This window comes from Thalassophryne amazonica, chromosome 9, assembly GCF_902500255.1.
Source record: "Thalassophryne amazonica chromosome 9, fThaAma1.1, whole genome shotgun sequence".
Taxonomy (NCBI): Eukaryota; Metazoa; Chordata; class Actinopteri; order Batrachoidiformes; family Batrachoididae; genus Thalassophryne; species Thalassophryne amazonica.
Genome location: NC_047111.1, coordinates 69,103,885 through 69,122,751, shown reverse-complemented (window position 1 = coordinate 69,122,751; position 18,867 = coordinate 69,103,885). Strand labels below are relative to the sequence as shown.

The 18,867-nt window shown below is 42.9% G+C and overlaps 1 protein-coding gene across 1 annotated transcript in view; it reads right to left on the bottom strand.

The window, feature by feature from the left end:
* The window catches only part of tiam1a (TIAM Rac1 associated GEF 1a), a 180,201-nt gene that overhangs the window by 112,255 nt on the left and 49,079 nt on the right, over nt 1-18,867 (bottom strand). Inside the window, exons 2-6 of the mRNA XM_034178322.1 lie at nt 11,788-11,871; nt 8,740-9,377; nt 6,847-7,124; nt 1,558-1,827; nt 1,243-1,474 (exon numbers count right to left, since the gene is read on the bottom strand). Coding sequence (XP_034034213.1) covers nt 1,243-1,474; nt 1,558-1,827; nt 6,847-7,124; nt 8,740-9,370 — 1,411 coding nt within the window. The 5' untranslated portion in view covers nt 9,371-9,377; nt 11,788-11,871. The remainder of the gene's footprint in view (nt 1-1,242; nt 1,475-1,557; nt 1,828-6,846; nt 7,125-8,739; nt 9,378-11,787; nt 11,872-18,867) is intronic.

The window sequence follows — 18,867 nt, the reverse complement described above, 5'->3', positions numbered from 1 at the left end:
AATTAGGTGTTTTTTGAGCATTCATCAACATGTGAATGCAGTATTAGAATCAACGTCATGATAAATCACTTTTTCTCACAAGCAGGTCTTTAAAGGGCCACTTACTGCAAATCAGTAACCAGTGGTATCTGCAAAAACGCTGTTTGGATCGTGCTCACCAACTAGTAAGCATGTTGTCACGTATAGTTCCTCAGATGCCCCATCTCAGTGTTAAAAAGTAATAATAATCACAATAATAATTCCTTTGATTTGTCGTTGTACATACATACAACAAAATTTGTCCTCTGCATCTAACCCATCCTAATTACAGTTAGACACAATCCAACCACTAGGAGCAGTGGGCAGCCACAGTCCGGTGCCCGGGGACCAACTCCAGATGTAGACACGCTGCCTTGGTCAGGGGCAAAGAAAGGAGCAGACCCTAAATAAGCATGTTTTTGATTGTGGGAGGAAACCGGAGTGCCCGGAGGAAACTCAAGCAAACACGTGCAGAAAATTCCATGTTAAACAGATTTACCCTATGGTCAGATTAGCTGCAAATGATGGTGATAAGTAGTTGCTGTTGATTGTTGTTGCTGCCCCCCCCCACACTTTGGCGTCATTGTGCACAATGTTTAATGACACATTATAAAGGATGAGGAAACACTATGAGCTTTCACTCAATGCTTGACTGCTTGCAGAATATTGCAAATGTGTGTAATTTTTGCACGACTGAATTAGTCCAGTTCGTATGGTCTTGCATTTTTTTTTAAAAATCCTCAAAATGTTTCCACTTTGCACTATATATCCGTCATTAAACAAAAAATGAAATCAAAATAAAACCTTTTAGCACTATTTATCAGTGCAAACATGTACTGTAGCATGAATTCAGGATGCCTCCTCTTAAGAGGGAAGAGTACAGCACGAGACACGTTTGAATTAAACACTGATACTATTGTATAACTAAATCGTGATGAAGTCAGTGAGAGAAAATAAAATGTACAAACAAAAACATGTCAGAGAGGAGAGTCAAAGGGCGGAAGAAGGCTCTCAAATGTGTTGAAACGGATGTGACTGCAGAGCCTACTAGGATACAGGGAGAGAGATTAAACAGCTGAGGGTGACCTCCATATGTCCAAATGATACCACAGTTGTAAGATATATGTTTTATGTGTATTGTATGTGATTGTGGCTTTCCTCATCATCAGTTAGCATTGCAAGTCTAAAAGTAGTCAAAAATGACTGTTTAAGTCCATGCGATACCTTTCAGGGAGGCCCAGTAGTGTTTCCACTTGCGCTTCGTTGCAGGCTCCACCTTCTTGTTTTTCTTATGAACCAAGAAATTCTTCACTGCCAAGGCTCCCGCTTTCCTGACTGTGCCTTGAGCACAGCCAGTAAGAGCGTCTGATGGATAAACACTGCTGAGGGTGCCGCTGCTTTGCTCATCACTCACAGCAGACCCCGCCTCCTCTGTGCAATCCCCGCCCTGACGCGCCTGAAAAACACAGTGATAGATGAATGAAAGAATGACAAACATGGAACACCTTTTATGAATGACTGAAATTTGCAGCAGCCAACCCAAGCTTGATTGTCCAGCTCTCGAAAGTTTTCATAGACTCCGCCCCTTCCTGCTTCACCATGTCGTCCTTCGCCTCCTCCTGCACTGCTGCTTCCGCTGTCGCTGCCATTGAACAGGCTGCTCTCGGTGGCTGAGTACACTGAGAAAGAGGCCGACATGGCCTTACAACGCCGTGGCAACAATTCGCCCTCCCCATCAATTTCTGCGGTGACGCCATCGATGCCGCTGTCACCATACTCACTTCCCTCACCCAAGACACCCGAGATGTCCTGTAATTCCATTAAAACAGTATGATAAACACATGATTAATTTCCAGACTACTAATATAGAATATATTTTTGATATAGTACATGTTGCACATGCAGACAAAACAATACACAAGCACGATATATACAGGGTGACTCCCCCAAAACACAGAACCCACCAAAAATTGTAATAAATCCCACAAAGGTCCAGCAAATTTCATGGAATTTGGTGGACTTAAACTTCAGTCTGTCTATGATCATTCCCAAAAGTTTCAGTTATCTTGGTCTCTTTGCATAAAAGTCATGTTCATTCAAATTTATGCTACAAAATGGTATGATATGTTGGCGAAATAAGCCTCCAGGCAATATTTCTTTTCCTTGGTTGACCAAGACATGTTGGGGAAGATGATTCAACTTTGGATGCTGTAGCTCCTCTGAAAAAGAGAGCTTTAAATCAGAAGTGTCTGACTCTGTGGTATAACTCACAAACTCGTAGCTTAAAGCTGATAACCCGTAAGTTGGAGAGGAAATGGCGTCTCACTAATTTAGAAGATCTTCACTTAGCCTGGAAAAAGAGTTTGTTGCTCTATAAGAAAGCCCTTCGTGAAGCTAGGACATCTTTCTACTCATCACTAATTGAAGAAAATAAGAACAACCCCAGGTTTCTTTTCAGCACTGTAGCCAGGCTGACAAAGAGTCAGAGCTCTATTGAGCTGAGTATTCCATTAACTTTAACTAGTAATGACTTCATGACTTTCTTTGCTAACAAAATTTTGACTATTAGAGAAAAAATTACTCATAACCATCCCAAAGATGTTATTTTCATTAGTTACTTCATCCAAACCATCAACATGCTTATTAGACCCCATTCCTGCCAGGCTGCTCAAGGAAGTCCTACCATTATTTAATGCTTCAATCTTAAATATGATCAATCTATCTTTGTTAGTTGGTTATGTACCACAGGCCTTTAAGGTGGCAGTAATTAAACCATTACTTAAAAAGCCATCACTTGACCCAGCTATCTTAGCTAATTATAGGCCAATCTCCAACCTTCCTTTTCTCTCAAAGATTCTTGAGAGGGTAGTTGTAAAACAGCTAACTGATCACCTGCAGAGGAATGGTCTATTTGAAGAGTTTCAGTCAGGTTTTAGAATTCATCATAGTACAGAAACAGCATTAGTGAAGGTTACAAATGATCTTCTTATGGCTTCGGACAGTGGACTTATCTCTGTGCTTGTTCTGTTGGACCTCAGTGCTGCTTTTGATACTGTTGACCATAAAATTTTATTACAGAGATTAGAGCATGTCATAGGTATTAAAGGCATTGCGCTGCGGTGGTTTGAATCATATTTGTCTAATAGATTACAGTTTGTTCATGTAAATGGGGAATCTTCTTCACAGACTAAAGTTAATTATGGAGTTCCACAAGGTTCTGTGCTAGGACCAATTTTATTCACTTTATACATGCTTCCCTTGGGCAGTATTATTAGACGGTATTGCTTAAATTTTCATTGTTACGCAGATGATACCCAGCTTTATCTATCCATGAAGCCAGAGGATACGCACCAATTAGCTAAACTGCAGGATTGTCTTACAGACATAAAGACATGGATGACCTCTAATTTCCTGCTTTTAAACTCAGATAAAACTGAAGTTATTGTACTTGGCCCCACAAATCTTAGAAGCATGGTGTCTAACCAGATCGTTACTCTGGATGGCATTTCCCTGATCTCTAGTAATACTGTGAGAAATCTTGCAGTTATTTTTGATCAGGATATGTCATTCAAAGCGCATATTAAACAAATATGTAGGACTGCCTTTTTGCATTTACGCAATATCTCTAAAATCAGAAAGGTCTTGTCTCAGAGTGATGCTGAAAAACTAATTCATGCATTTATTTCCTCTAGGCTGGACTATTGTAATTCATTATTATCAGGTTGTCCTAAAAGTTCCCTAAAAGCCTTCAGTTGGTTCAGAATGCTGCAGCTAGAGTACTGACGGGGACTAGCAGGAGAGAGCATATCTCACCCGTGTTGGCCTCCCTTCATTGGCTTCCTGTTAATGCTAGAATAGAATTTAAAATTCTTCTTCTTACTTATAAGGTTTTGAATAATCAGGTCCCATCTTATCTTAGGGACCTCGTAGTACCATATTACCCCATTAGAGCGCTTCGCTCTCAGACTGCGGGCTTACTTGTAGTTCCTAGGGTTTGTAAGAGTAGAATGGGAGGCAGAGCCTTCAGCTTTCAGGCTCCTCTCCTGTGGAACCAGCTCCCAATTCAGATCAGGGAGACAGATACCCTCTCTACTTTTAAGATTAGGCTTAAAACTTTCCTTTTCGCTAAGGCTTATAGTTAGGGCTGGATCGGGTGACCCTGGACCATCCCTTGGTTATGTTGCTTTAGACGTAGACTGTGTTTCATAATTATTGTATGGCCTTGCCTTGCAATGTGGAGCGCCTTGGGGCAACTGTTTGTTGTGATTTGGCGCTATACAAGAAAAAAGTTGATTGATTGATTGATTGAATGCTGGACCTTTGTAGGATTTATTGCAATTTTTATGGGTTTTGTTTTGGGTCACCCTGTATTTTTCTCTGTTGGTGATTTCTTGTCAACAGCACAAATCAGCCAGACAGCTCACATTTCGGGTCCTGTCTAGATTATCTAGGGTGTATGGTCTAAAGCACAAAGTGCTCCAGCTTCAGGGTCTCTGGTTAAACGTTGACTGTGACTGAATGTCCAATTTTGTTTGAAGGTTTTTGAATTATGCACGTTGTATCCTGCCACAAAATGATGTTGATCCAAGCTCAAGTCTGACGTCGTATCAAAATAGAAAATAAGTTTGATTTGAAAATTGGATCAACGCAAAAATTGTAACATTGAATCAAAGTTGTTTCATGTCACCATGGCTTTCCAATGTAAGTTTCAACTAATTATACACTCACACTCATCTTCAACGGCTTAGTCAAATTAAGGGTCATAGGGGGGCTGGAGCCAATCCCAACAGTCATAGAGCGCGAGGAGGGGTACACCCAGGACAGGACGCGAGTCTGTCACAGGGCCACAAACAAACAAACACAGTCACACCCACTCGCACACCTATGGACAATTTAAAGTTTCCAATCCACCTAACCCATGTGTCTTTGGATGTGGGAGGAAACCGGAGCACCAGGAGGAAACCCACACAAACACGGGGAGAACATGCAAACTCCACACAAAAAGGCCACAGGTGGGAATTGAACCCATGACCTTCTCACTGTGAGGCAACAGTGCTAACCACTAAGCCACCATGCTGCCCTCAACTATTTATAATAAAAGTTAAAATCAACAAGTAACACATCTGTATCTCTGTGTACAAGAATAAATACACCTCTCATGTCAGAAATTAAAAACTATATCAAAATACAGGTCACCTAACCATGCTTCGATAATAGTGTCACACTCTAACAACGTTACAACATCAAGAAATCGAAGTTGGAGCATCACTGATGTCATGTTGACTGACATTGCAATGTAATACATCCAAAAAACAATCTTGATGTGTCACCATGCCCACTGGGATGTTACACAATATGGACCAAAAAGGTCTTTGTGTTTTTGGACTTTTCTTTCACTGTAATTTTAGAATTGTGTTGTTGGGATTTTATTTTCTTCGTTATTGTGCCAATGCTCTATTTATAACCAGTGCAAGAACCCCTTCAACTTGGATGGATGAATGCATTATAATAAGCACTCAGGGTTCTCTGCAGTCCATGGGTGCGTAGGGGTTATGGGAATGAGCTGGAAAAAAGCCTGTTTCTTTATTTTAGAGTACTTCCTTCTTATTAATTTTTTTTTTTTTTTTGAGTCAATTACATGAATGTTACAGAAAACACATGCTGATGTGCTGTTCTTCCTGTGGACGTGTGTTTCATGTAAGAAATGTATTGTGCTTTCTGTTCTGTTCTGGGGGTAAATGCAGAAACCAGGCCAGAATTGGACATGCTGTCGCACACACATCTGCAGAGCTTCAAGACACACAGGAAATGTCTCTTGGTTGTCAACAAAATGTTAATTTCTGGACTGACTGGTGTTCTCTGTGTCTGTGAACCCTGTGAATGTTCAGAGGTCCACTGTCAAAAAAAATGATCCTTTATCATCTCACATTCCTTGCAGTTATCAGGCCATGCATTGAATTGATGGAGTTAGTCAGTGACTGAGTCAGTGGGACTGCAAAACGTTCTGTAAAAAATTGTAAAACTGTATATTCAGCTCTGAAATTTTGGCTTTTGGTGCATACAGATGAGGACCTTTGAGCCTCCCATTTTGGGGCATGTTGTCATGTTTAATTATGCAAACTAAAATAAATATTGAACATGGAAAATGTCTGCGCACCGACGCTCCCCATCCAACCTGATGGAACTTAAGAGGTGCTGCAAAGAGAAATGAGCAACACTGCCCAAAGATAGATGCACTAAGCTTGTGGAATCATATTCAAGAAGACTTGAGGCTGTAATTGCTGCCAAAGGTGCATCAACAAAGTATTGAGCAAAGCGTGTGAATACTTATGTACATGTGATTTCACTGTTAATAAATTTGCAAATATAAAAAAAAGTTCATGTTGTCATTATGGGGTTCTGTGTGTAGAATTTCAAGGGGAAAAAATGAATGCACTCCATTTTGGAATGAGGCTGTAACATAAGATATTGTGGACTAAAGTGAAGCTCTGTGAATACTTTCCAGATGCACTGTATATTGACAGGGCCCTCTTTATTTTATATCATGTCATTGTGTGTGTTAAAAGATGCTACCATGGCCCAGAATAAGAGGTTCACTGATTCTCAACTATTAGTACTAGAACCCCAAATTTCAGAATGTAGTATGCAGTCATTTTTGGCAGGAATAATGTGGACTAATGGGCTGACCATTGGCAGGAAACTAGAAAAAGATAAAGTGCTTGATTGGTGGCTGACCGGCTTCTTAACAGACTGCTTGAATTCTTCTTGACCTGTGTCAGAGTTATTTATTTATTTATTTTTGCTAAATCCTGAAAAGCACTCTCTAACCTGAGTGGTTTGTGCACGTCGTCCTTGGAAAGCAGGGCACGGTGCTGGGACGCCAAGCCCTAATAAGCCCTCTGACAGGCAATGGGAGCGACGGCAGGGGAGGGTGAAGGCACCATATCCACTGCCGTCCTCCTCAGTTGGAGATACCAACTCCCGTTGTCCATCTCCATCACGTTCAGTTTCTCTCCGGTTTTTAGCGCAACGGCTCTTCTGCCCCCTGAGGCCGGGTCTCTTTTGGCTGCACAGATGGTCCAGAGATGATGCCCTTTCAGCTGATCCTGGGACACACACACACAGAGGTGGTTATCACAGGGAAAGGCTGCATGTATAACTGCACATAATGCAAAGCATTCTGGTTGCTGCTACGTTTGACACATGCATTACCGTTCTCCTAGACACCGCCCTGAGTATTTGTCAGTTCATGCACCTGCCATCAGCTGAACTACTCAAGCTGACTGAAGGTAATCTTTAATCAGTAAGACTTCTGAAGCCATTTTCCCCTATAGGTGATTGTCTGCAATTTCTACCACTTTCTTCATCATTATCATCCATCAAGCAGATGAAATCAAGCGGATGCTTCCAAAGGTGAACACATCTGTGCACATTTTTCCACCTTCAGCTATCGTTCTTTTGCTTTCAGGAGGAATCTGTGAAGTTTATTCAGTTAGCAATGGTAACTGAGATCCAATTTATGGCCATGCAACTGCAAGGACAGTTAGTACATCAAGGAGAGAGGTAGACTTTTGGACTTTTGGACAAGTTTCATTTCTGCACTCTTGCACATCTGTGTAGCCTTTGTGCAACACAGAGAAGAGACTTATGGGTAATCAAACAATACCAAGGCTTTTTAAGGTACTGACACGCAACTCTGAGCATTGCAGTGTCTCTGATGCACATCAAAAGAAAATGATCAAATTTCTTGCTGTGACCAAGTGACAGATTTGAACAATCACAAAATAACTGAGCTGATAATAGAGCTTGATATTTATAACACCAGCAAGAATTGCAGATGAACTTAAGTACACAAGAAGTCCAGGTCATTGCTTTCTTTCTTGAGATATATTATCCCCTCAGGAGGTACGGTACATACATGCTGGCATTTCTCCAATCACAGCCACATAAGCGTATAACTCCTTCTGGGTTGTCTGGGTGTCTTGGTGTCTTCCCTCACTCTTCTTCTTCTTGCACAGTCACTCAGTTTTTGAGAACTGTCTACTCCATGCAGATTTACTATAAAGTGCCATACTGTTTGTATTTCTTTGTAATGAATGTAAATAAAGTCCAAGACATATTCAGGGGCAACTTTACCATCAAAGAGCCTCGTCCACAACTACTATAAAAGACTTCAAGCTGTCACTGATGTTAAAGAGGGCAATACACGGTATTAAGAACAGGGGTATGTAAACTTTTGATCTGGGTCATTTGGGTAGTTTTTGTTGTCTTTATGATTTAAAAAGAGGAAACAGTTGTTTGACAATAAATGGCTTCATACAACCACTAACCATAAGTGAAAAAAAGTTTTTGTGTTCTCATTCATATTCTCTGAAAAACCAAAAATTCTGCCAAGGTATGTAAACTTTTGAGCACAACTGTATATTTGACTGCAGCAACAGAGAAACGCCTGTTAGAAGTTGCAGACAGATCCAAAAGTACAAGTACCGAGTATTCACCTGCAAGGTATGTTGACCCCTAGTTTACCTATTAGATTTAATTATCGCTGAACTCAGTGGTCATTGGTTTGATCTCAGAGTGTGGCTTACTTTACCGATTCCTGAATCTTCTCAACCTTGGAGCACATTGTCCCCCTTTGACCCAACACAAAAATGTGGTATAAAGATGAAGAAGAAGATTATGAGTGTTGACTTTATCACAAGTGATGAGTGTTTTCCTCACCTGTGCCTCCTCTGGGACGGGTTAACTGCTCGTCCTCTTCATCGACGATCTCCTCAGTGCTAGTCAAATGATCCTGGCTCAGGTCAGACAGAGAGAACTCCAGGCTGTCTTCTCTCCACATGTCCGCTGACTTTGACCTCTTCTTTTTGAAACTCCCTCCTTCTCGGGGTCCTTCACTCATCCGCTGGAGGTATCTTTCCTCTCCAACAACATCTCCATCCCCTATGGAGTCCTCCCGTTCATCCTGAGCCACAGTGTCTGCCTCTGATGTTTCAGGCGTTGGTGTGGCCAAGGTGTCATAATCACGCTGAAAGGACTCCGGCCTCATTGTCATAGCAACATGTTGCGTCCAACGAAGGTTGATGCCAAACTGTCCAAGCGCATCTGCGGCGTTGAAAGGTTCCAACTCGCTTTCTGCTAAAGACTGTGGGATACTCGGGGTGCTGGAAGATCGAGTGGAGGCTTCAGAGTTTCTGTGTTCCTGTTTCACTGATGAAGAATGCTGGAATTGACGCGTGATGTGCTGCTTGTTGGACAGGCGTAGTGAGCGGGATGTGTGCTTACGGGAGAGATGTCCAGTTGTATCACAGTAGAAACCACTATCTCCATTCTGGCTCTCCACATTTCCCATGATTCAACTGCAAATTAGGGAATAGATTTCAGTGAACCATGAACATCTTACACAAGTAAATTGCTCTTTGCTTTCAGCCAGTGTCCATCTCCCAGGGGGAGTTGGTCTAATAAGTCCTTCTTTTTTATCTTTGATCCTGTTCCCTTTGAACCTGATTAAGGGGCAGATCCTGCCTTTGATCCTTGATCTTTCAGCTTTTACCTTTGTTCATTGGATCCTGATGTTGCCTTTGATCTTTGATCCTGACTCCTCTGAGCCTAATCAAGGGGCAGATCTTGGTTTTGATCCTTTATCTTATTCTGGTTCCTCTGATCTTGAGCCTCATCCTTTCTGTCTGACATTTAATGGATAGTACGTATATAACTGTAACTGAGTGACCAAGAGGTTAATGCACTTGGTTTCAGTGCAGAAGGTTCCTGGTCCGAATCCCACCCCTACCACAATTCTCAATGTAATGTGGAGTTGCGTCAGGAAGGGCATCCGGCGTAAAATTTGTGTCAATTCAACATGCAGATCCACCTTGGATTTGCTGTGGCGACCCCGAGTATAAAACAAGGGAGCAGCCGAAGGGACTTACTATATAACTGTAACTGAGTAAAAGGACAGTAATTAAAGAACACGAAAGTATACTGTGAGTGAATTAGAGTAACCAAGGGACTTAGAGTAAAAATAAAGACAGACAAATTGAGAGTAACTGATCAAATTTCCAGTAAATATGAAAAATAAAATGAATGTAATTTAATGATTCCAGAAACTACTAAAGCAAAGCCATAACTGTAACTTCATACAGCAATGGATTAGTTGCAGGTAAATAAGTAAATTACAGTAAATTAATCTGAAACTTAAGCATAACTGTAACTTGGGCACTTGTTGCAACAGTAGCTGGCTATTCTGAAAGTAACTTACAGCAACAAGGTAACTTTAACCTAAAACACTCCTTTGATCAAGTTGTGGATCTTGTCATTTATCTGATCTTTGATTGTTACTTCTTTGATTCTGATTACAGGATCAAAGTAAGAAGCAAATGGCAACAAAAATAGCAACCATGGGTAGGTTTAAAAAAGGCAACTATCAGGATCCAAACTGGGTGATCAGCATCAAAGATAATGATCAAAGATCACTCATCAGCATCTAGGAATGTTAGAGAAGACATCAAAGGAATAATATTCTCCCAGTGTTGACAGACACGTAAAAAGAAGACTTGTGGCCCTTGGTGATGTACAGTATGTACTCTTGGAGTGATCTTCTTGTTGACATTATGTTTCTCTACATTTGTACCAATGGTTCTGTCTGTAGAACTTTTAATCTATGCAGATTTATTTTTTTAAAGGGAGGTGTGTCTTTCTGTGTGTGTTTGTGTGTTCATAAGCCTAACTAAAAAAAACAACTTTGATCTTACTGATTTGGAAATTTTAAAAGTAGGGTGTCGCCAAATTGCAGTCATATTACCTCTGGTAATATGTTTAATCCCAATCCAGAAATAAAAAAAAACAGACCACACACACCTCACAGATGTCTACCACATTTCATGAAATAAACCAGATAAACTGATTCATCTGGATCTGATGGACAGAAATCTGTGTTTTTAAACATTTATCAAGCTTTTGTGATATTTTAAACTGGGCTGGAGAAAAACATCTCTAAAGTAGCAAGAATCTGCTGGAGAGTACTCTGTTGATCCCAACATACTCAGCATCCTGCCTCTCCTCATCGCCGTTTATATAAGATGATGGAGCTGCTGCTGAGTCACATGCTGTCAGATCATTAGGTCGTCTGTGAGTCATCAAACCCACACTGTCAGGTTTTCAGTGTGGGATCAATCTACAGAAAGACTGAAGAAAACTGACAAAAACTCTTCCAACAAGTGGATTGTTTACTGACTTAGTGAGTGTCAGAAAACAAAGCGGTGGTTACACATTGCCCTTTTTTGCTACCCTGTACAGCAGCAGTGCAGCAGGATAATGTGCATAATGTGGGTAATGTCTAGTTTTGATCAAAATAACTTTGAAAAGGGTGAGCAGATTTTCACAGAACTTGGTAGGAATATTCCTTGGATGGATATCTTGAGTTGTTTAACGTTTGGAGCAGATCGGTCAAAGGGCAAAAACAAGATTGTCAAAAATTTAGTCTGAAAAGCACATTTTCCAACATGTCTCCTAAACCAATTAGGCTAGAGAGGTGATCTGTAGCTTATAGTATTAAACTGTGCATTTTTCATAACATGGTATAAGTAATGGCATGATGATATCACTATAATGAATGTGGATCTTGCTACAATGCATCATCAGAATGCATGTGCACCATGCTCCTTAGGGGAATAATACATCACAATGTTGAAATCAAAAATTCAGCAAAGAAATCTTTCTTCCCCCCCGAAATAATTTTAGGGACATTTGTGACACACAAAAAGAGATTACCTGTGGTCAAGCAGCTGCATCACCAGTATCCCGACACTGACCGTATGATCCTCTCCACGTCTCAAACCATGGTTTTAGGCTTTCCTGAGGCAGAAAAAGAGAAGAGAAGCATTTCACTGGAGCTCTCCCCACTTCAAAGTTACGTAATGTGTCAAACGCCCACAAAAAAGGAAAAAGAAAGATGCAAAGCACTCTGGAAACCCCTGCCAAGGATCTGCTGGGTACATCCCATAAAAACTGGGAGCAGTGAGATAAGAAGCAGAAAGGATGAAAGGGAATAAAAGAGGCTGTGGTCAGTTAATCTGCAGTTAAGACAATGCAGTAACGTGCAACCTGAGAAATCATTAGAAAGCCTGAGGGACAAACTGACATTGTGGCTTCGAAGTGCCTTTTGAAACTCAGGGTGAACCTGACACCACACAGGCGTGTTGCAGCATGTGTGCATGGCCTTTAAGGGGAACACCCTCCTGAATCCCTACAGACAAAGACATGCACACACGCATGCCTTGGTGATAAGATGACAGAAGATGAAAGCAGCTGTGGACAATGATTTTCTACTTCAAACTCAATTAAACGATGCTTATCAATGCAGCCTCATGATCCAGATCAGCGACCGTGAGCTGATTAGAACAGAACATCACGTCCATAACGTGCTCTGAGAAGTGGGCAAGTATGCAAGTGTAAGGGCCCCTTCAGACATAGTATAAATGTGGTCGAATTCCGCAAGAAGTGTGCATGAAGCAAGAATCGTATGCAATATGTGTAAAATCGTAGCTGCCTCCAACGCCTCGTACACCTGTTGATACAACCGTTTGCGCAGCTGAAAGACAGAGTGTGCGCTGTGAGAGCCCATCGAACCGTCTCGTGGCAGGTGTCAGCCAAATTCCAGGTGACACACACAAACATCTAACACCGCTCGCTTGGAACTTAGAAAATGTGTGGCCATTCACACTGTTAACACGAAAACAGTCAGCAGACGATCACTTTCGAGCTGGATGTAAAATTTGTCTAAGTGCCCCACAAGTGTGGCTTTGCAAACAGACACAGTGACATGTTGGTGTGTGCGCTGAACTGACAGGGGGTGTGTCTGCCGACAGGAGCGGCTGTAGACATCTCTAGATCTGGACGTCCCAGCTGGGGAACACATACCGTGTTTGGATGGTCACGAACTAAGAACTGCCCACTGTGACACGTGTGTGTCTGCTTGCTGTCCTCATGTGAACATACATAAAAACATATATCGCCATTGCAATGGTCTGCAGCGAGCACGCACACATTGACAGGCAACCCCAGGTGAAACGGACCATCAGATCATAACGCGCAGCAGGTGATCTGAATGTCACGTCACCCACATGAGCTCTGTTCCACATGATGCAGTGTCTGTCCTGCGGTGCGCCATCCACAAGACACGCATGTCGGGTCGTACATGCACGCGGGGCTGGCTGGACACGCTGCCAGCAGATGTGGACATGACAAGAGCACCCTGCTTCTCATTCATGTCATTTCATGACTGTACATCTGTGACTATGGGTCATCTACAGAGGAACAGACGGATCATATTTGTATTGTCTGCTTGATAAGAGGGATTCAATAAAATGCGGTGTTTTTATATGGTGTGTGATTTTATTTTTTCTTAAATACATCCATGTCCTTCTTGATATCAGGCATTTTCCCGCAACTTTTACAGGACAGTGATGGTAGCTCAGTGGTAACGTTTCTGGCTGGCAATCAGAGCTTTTGGAAAGTGCAGGTTCTAATCCTGTGGGTGGCATGTAGTTACACATGCTGCAGCTGCTCGCACTGTGTTCCCACGTGCACAAAACCATCGCAGCGGCATCGTTCATGCCTGCCCTTTGGCTCGATGTTTTCGTGGTTCGCTCATATGAGTTGTTCTGCCGTGATTTTCCCTTATTCGTATTATGTGTGAAGGGGCCCTAAGCAGGGCATGATTGCAATTGATTAAAAAAACAGATTCATTTGTTAGGAATCAAAGCAAGAAGCCCTTCTGTTAATTAGGCTTGACTCTAAAAAGTAAAATCACTGCAATCAGAGCAATGATCAGCCCCAAATATGATAGTTTCTCGTCGTAAAGGCATTCAGAAGACTCTGAAACCTTGATGAAAAACAAGCTAGTGCTATTTTATTGCACTGTATTTGGCTTGATGTACATTAATCCAACTGATATGATGATTTTTGCACAAGGTAGGAGGTCCTTATGCTTTGGTCCGCCTCCAAAAGCAGCAGGTTCTCTTGATCTGGTGGATAAAAATGCACCTGATTCATGCACAGCACATGTTTCATTCTTTTATTTGCTAATTCCTAACTCTAATCATCATCCTGGGGGTGTAATCCCTGAAGATTAAGTCAAGTCTCAAATTATGTGTGTGCAGGAGCTGAGTATTGTCGTGTCCACCATGGCACAGAACCACCACTTGGATGGCAACCACTCAGGCAGACAGCAGGACCAATCCCCACCACTAAAAAGTAACTATCAGTCTGCTGTAGCCAGGCCGCCTTGGCCGTCAGGTGTGTTCAGCTAATCAGCATCTGACTGAGATGATTTGCTCTGATGGAAAATGTGCAAGACTCTGGGACCTGAGGACCACGATTGGGAAACACTGCTTTTACATAACTTTAAGTAAATCAGCGATTTGCATTTGAATAGGACAGTTGTTTTTGTCTCATGGCGCATTATAACAGCTCTGTGACAGCAGTCCCTTCTTCCGATGGCAGGATTCAAGGATACTACATACCCCTACATCATCATGATATTGACCTCCCCCAACAGTCAGAAAAAGACGACCAGATTGAATAACAACAGTGACTCTTTGGCTGTAAAATATATGATCAGTTTTCCTTGTGTAACAAAGCAAATGCATGGAAAAAACAAAGCTGCCAATATATTAAAAGTCAGCTCTGACACTGCACCACGCAGGTACCCACTGCAGCACATTTCAGCACAGCTGTGGGAAGCAGTTACATAAGATAAACTCGACCCTGATACTTCTGCTCCCCTGCATCTCACTTTGCCTGTTATTTTACATCCCTCCTCCATCCCATCCGGCCCTCACTTTTCCCAAAGCATATCCTGCCCACCCAGGTGTCAAACAAAAACACACACACACACACACACACACACACACACACACACACACACACACACACACACACACACACACACACACACACACACACACACACACACACACACACACACACACAAACGCTCAACAGGTGATAGATAACATGTAATTCGTACCAAAGCCACTTTTTCATTCAAATTCCAGAGGAGCCGTAATTCCCTGATCAGACAGGAAAGATCACCATGGTGCCCTTGAGCAGGGTCCTTAATTCAAAAGTTTCTCCTAGTGTACGGTTGAGTGCCCTGCATGGAAAAGTGCAATAGAAATTCAGTCTATGTAAAGCGGGGTTCACCACTGGACTGATAGTACTCCACACCGGGCATTTGCCCGTTGGCCTGATGGCCTACTGGCCTGTGGATTTTTTTTTTTTTTACGAAGTAAAGCAAGCTGTGAGCTTTTCATCCGCGTTTTTTTTTTTTTTGTACCAGCTACGACTCGTCGTCACCTCTTAAAGCGCGGTGATAACAACACACCTGCACTGAGCTTTACAAAGACATTTTTATGCTTTTTTTCCTCCTTTATTTAGAGCTGAGCTGAGCCGCTCCGTATCTGCACGTTAAAACAGCTGATCCTCCGCGACGCGTCAACAACTAACACTATTTTCCACTCAAATGCACCTAAATTCTCTTTCTGAGGACCACATGATGTGAAAACACAATAAAACTTTCTTACCTGTAAATCTGGTCATGTTTTCTGCATAAATAAATGTTATCCATTCTTTGTGCTCAAAGTTTCTGTGTAGGCTCTCAGTTGTCCAGGTGGTTTCCATAGTAGAGAAGCTTGAATCTTCGACTGGACTGGGTTGCTTGACGCGAGGACGTTTTGCTTCAAATCGCAGAAGCTTCCTCAGCTAAAATTCTTGCTCTGGTGGTCTGACTTCTGTCTTGACTCTTGTAGAGAAGAATAATCAAGAAGTCACAAAAGCTGGAGTTTTAAACCTAACCAGACCCCTCCTACCGAGAGGCAGACTGCTATGGGCTGGTGACTAAACAATAGCTCTAATTAGCACCTATTGTGCTCTAGTTAGCACCCTCCTAATGACAGGGCAGCTGTCCCTCTCCTGATGGCTCCCTTGACGACTCTGCTGATGACGTGAATGACTCATTACCATGAACAAAAGACTGAAATTGCTTTGACCTGAGTACCCCATTGTAAACAGGGGACAAAGCGTGTCTCAGACCCCCTCCCCGGTTAAGGCTGGGTTTCAAACATTTCACAAAGAATGCCTCCTTGACCCCTCTCTCAAACCATTTCTTCTCTCTGGCTAATATTTTAACTTCCTTGTCCTCAAACGTGTGGTTAGTGTCTTTAAGGTGGAGATGAACCGCAGACTGAGGTCCACTGGCGCCCTCTCTGCAGTGCTGGTATAGCTTTTTGTGTAAAGGTTGCTTAGTCTCACCTATGTAGTGTTCGTTACAGTTTTCCTGACATCTGATAGAATACACTACATTGCTCTGTTTGTAACTAGGGATCCTGTCCTTAGGGTGAACTAATTTCTGTCTCAAAGTGTTAACCGGTTTAAAGTAAACTGGGATTTTGTGCTGTCTGAAGATCCTCTGTAGTTTTTCCCCTACTCCTGCTAAATAAGGGACAGACACTCCTCTTCTTCTTGTCTCCGTCTCCTGTCTATCTGGTCTCTTTGTTCTCTGGGACTTCCGCACTTTGTCCAGGGACCATCGTGGGTACCCACATACTGTGAGGGCTTTCCGGACAAGTTGTTGTTCTTTAGCCCTTCCCTCTGCAGTTGTGGGCACCTGTAGGGCTCTGTGTTGAAGCGTCCTGATCACCCCGAGCTTGTGTTCAAGGGGGTGGTTTGAGCCAAAGTTGAGTTGGTTTTCTGTAAACCCCTGTCTGGAACAGGCAGCTCCAGACAGGGGTTTACAGAAAACCAACTCACACTGACCAATATCTGCTCTTTGGAATGACAATGCAACTGTTTTACCAATCCATTATCATAGAAATATTATAAATAATTACCTTTGAGATGATTCTAAATGTGTTCTCCACTGCACAACACACACAAGAGAAGCTGCAGCTGTATATAATTTCTCTCTGATTCTGGGACCGATGAGAGATGGTTTCATCAGCCAAGTTCTGAGAGCAAATGCATCCTTGGCTACGAAATGATTATTTTATATAACATGGCGCAAAACGGGACAAAGCGCAGCGTCCAATGGGACAAAAGCCGGTTGCATTGGCACCACAAATTGCACCAGAGTGCGGTGATCAAATCGTGCAAGTGTCAAGGTGGCTTTGCACAGTCACTCAGTTTTTGAGATATGTATCTTAGGGCCCTGTCCCACTGGCATTTAGGAGGGTTTGTGGATGGAATGCGCACAAAAGTGGCCCACATCCGCCAAACAACTGCAATAACCGTGTAACATTCCTGTATGAGTCGGCCGCCATCCGAACACGTCCGTGATCATCCGCAGAGGCACGCATGTCCGCAGCCAATTTTTGAGCGGCTCAAAAATCCTGCTGCGGATGAGATCCGCATCACTGCCCGAACACATACTGAAGACATATGCAGGACATACACAACCAATGCGCCGCATATCCCCTGTCATCCGCTGATATCCGCAACCGATGGGTTGGCGCGGCTTGGCGGCGGACCGGGACAGCGTGCAAAACAGATATGACGCGTGCCCATCATGCCCACATCACAGTCGCAAATGGTATGTCGCGCATGCAGACAGAATGGGCACGGATGAAGCGAGTGCATCACGGCCGCTGTGCCCCTCATGGGGGCGCCTTCGCGGTCGCCTTCGCTTCTGTTCCCTGTTATATCCACTTTTCTTCCTCATGTATTCGCTGATCCACCCCGGGACATTTGTCATTTCCGCCCACCTTTGTTGCGGATGCTCAGCTGTTGTCTCCTCATTTCATGCGCAAATCCTCCTAAACGCCAGTAGGACAGGGCCCTTAGGTTCTGTCAGAAAGATTTCAAAGCTTTCATTCAGATTCACATAATTAGTGACAGCTGTAATCTTTACTAGGAAGCAGCTGTTTGGTCATCAACTCACAATCAATAGGAAACAAGCATGATACTTTAAAATGTCAGTTCTAACTCACCTTTCTGCTGTTTGCAGTCGCTGACCTAAACCTGACCTCCTCCACCCCACCACCACTAGTTAGTAGTTCTGATGCCTGGAGGTAGGCTCTCCGCCCCACCTTCTTCCAATGGCAGGAGTCAAGGATTCTACATACTCTTCACCCAAAGAATGTTCTAACGTTCTCCTCAATATCAGTCTGGATTTATATATTTAACTTTTTCTTGTCTAGTGAGTCTGTATGGTAGAACTGCATGCTCCAGACAGATTTACTATGCAGTACAAAATGTTTGTCTTTCTTATACCCCATCACGCTAGAGGCCGAATGAGCCCAAATCCTGTCCGAATTAAAATGCGCCCCACATTCAGGAGGTGTCAAGGTGCATTTGCGAGCACTGAACAGCATTTTGAGTGCAGTCTAAACAGTCGGGCACAATCATGCGGCCTCCTCAAATGTTTTGCACATGGTCAAAACATTCATGGAGCATCAACAGCAGTCGAAGTGCCATCTGACCGCAGGCTGACTGCATTCTAAACAGTCAGATGGTGTGAAAACAACATTCATCAGATTCTGATCACATTCGGAGGGATGTTCGGCATGCTTCCGCCACAGCTGAATGTTTGGAATGCACCTGAATGCACTACGAGCGCACCTTGAGTGTTGCTGGGATTATATCCTGCCGAACCCAAATCGGGCTGCAATTGTATGGCTTGTAAGTGCATTCTTATGATTCTTACTGCAATCTGGCAGCTGTCTGGGTACTATTACTGTGTTCTACCTACATTTGTACCACATTCGGAGGCTCATGCACATGGCACGTGTTCATATCAGTAGGGGCGGGTCGGAGCGCAGTCTGAGTATTCGGATGGCTGTCCACTGCACTTCT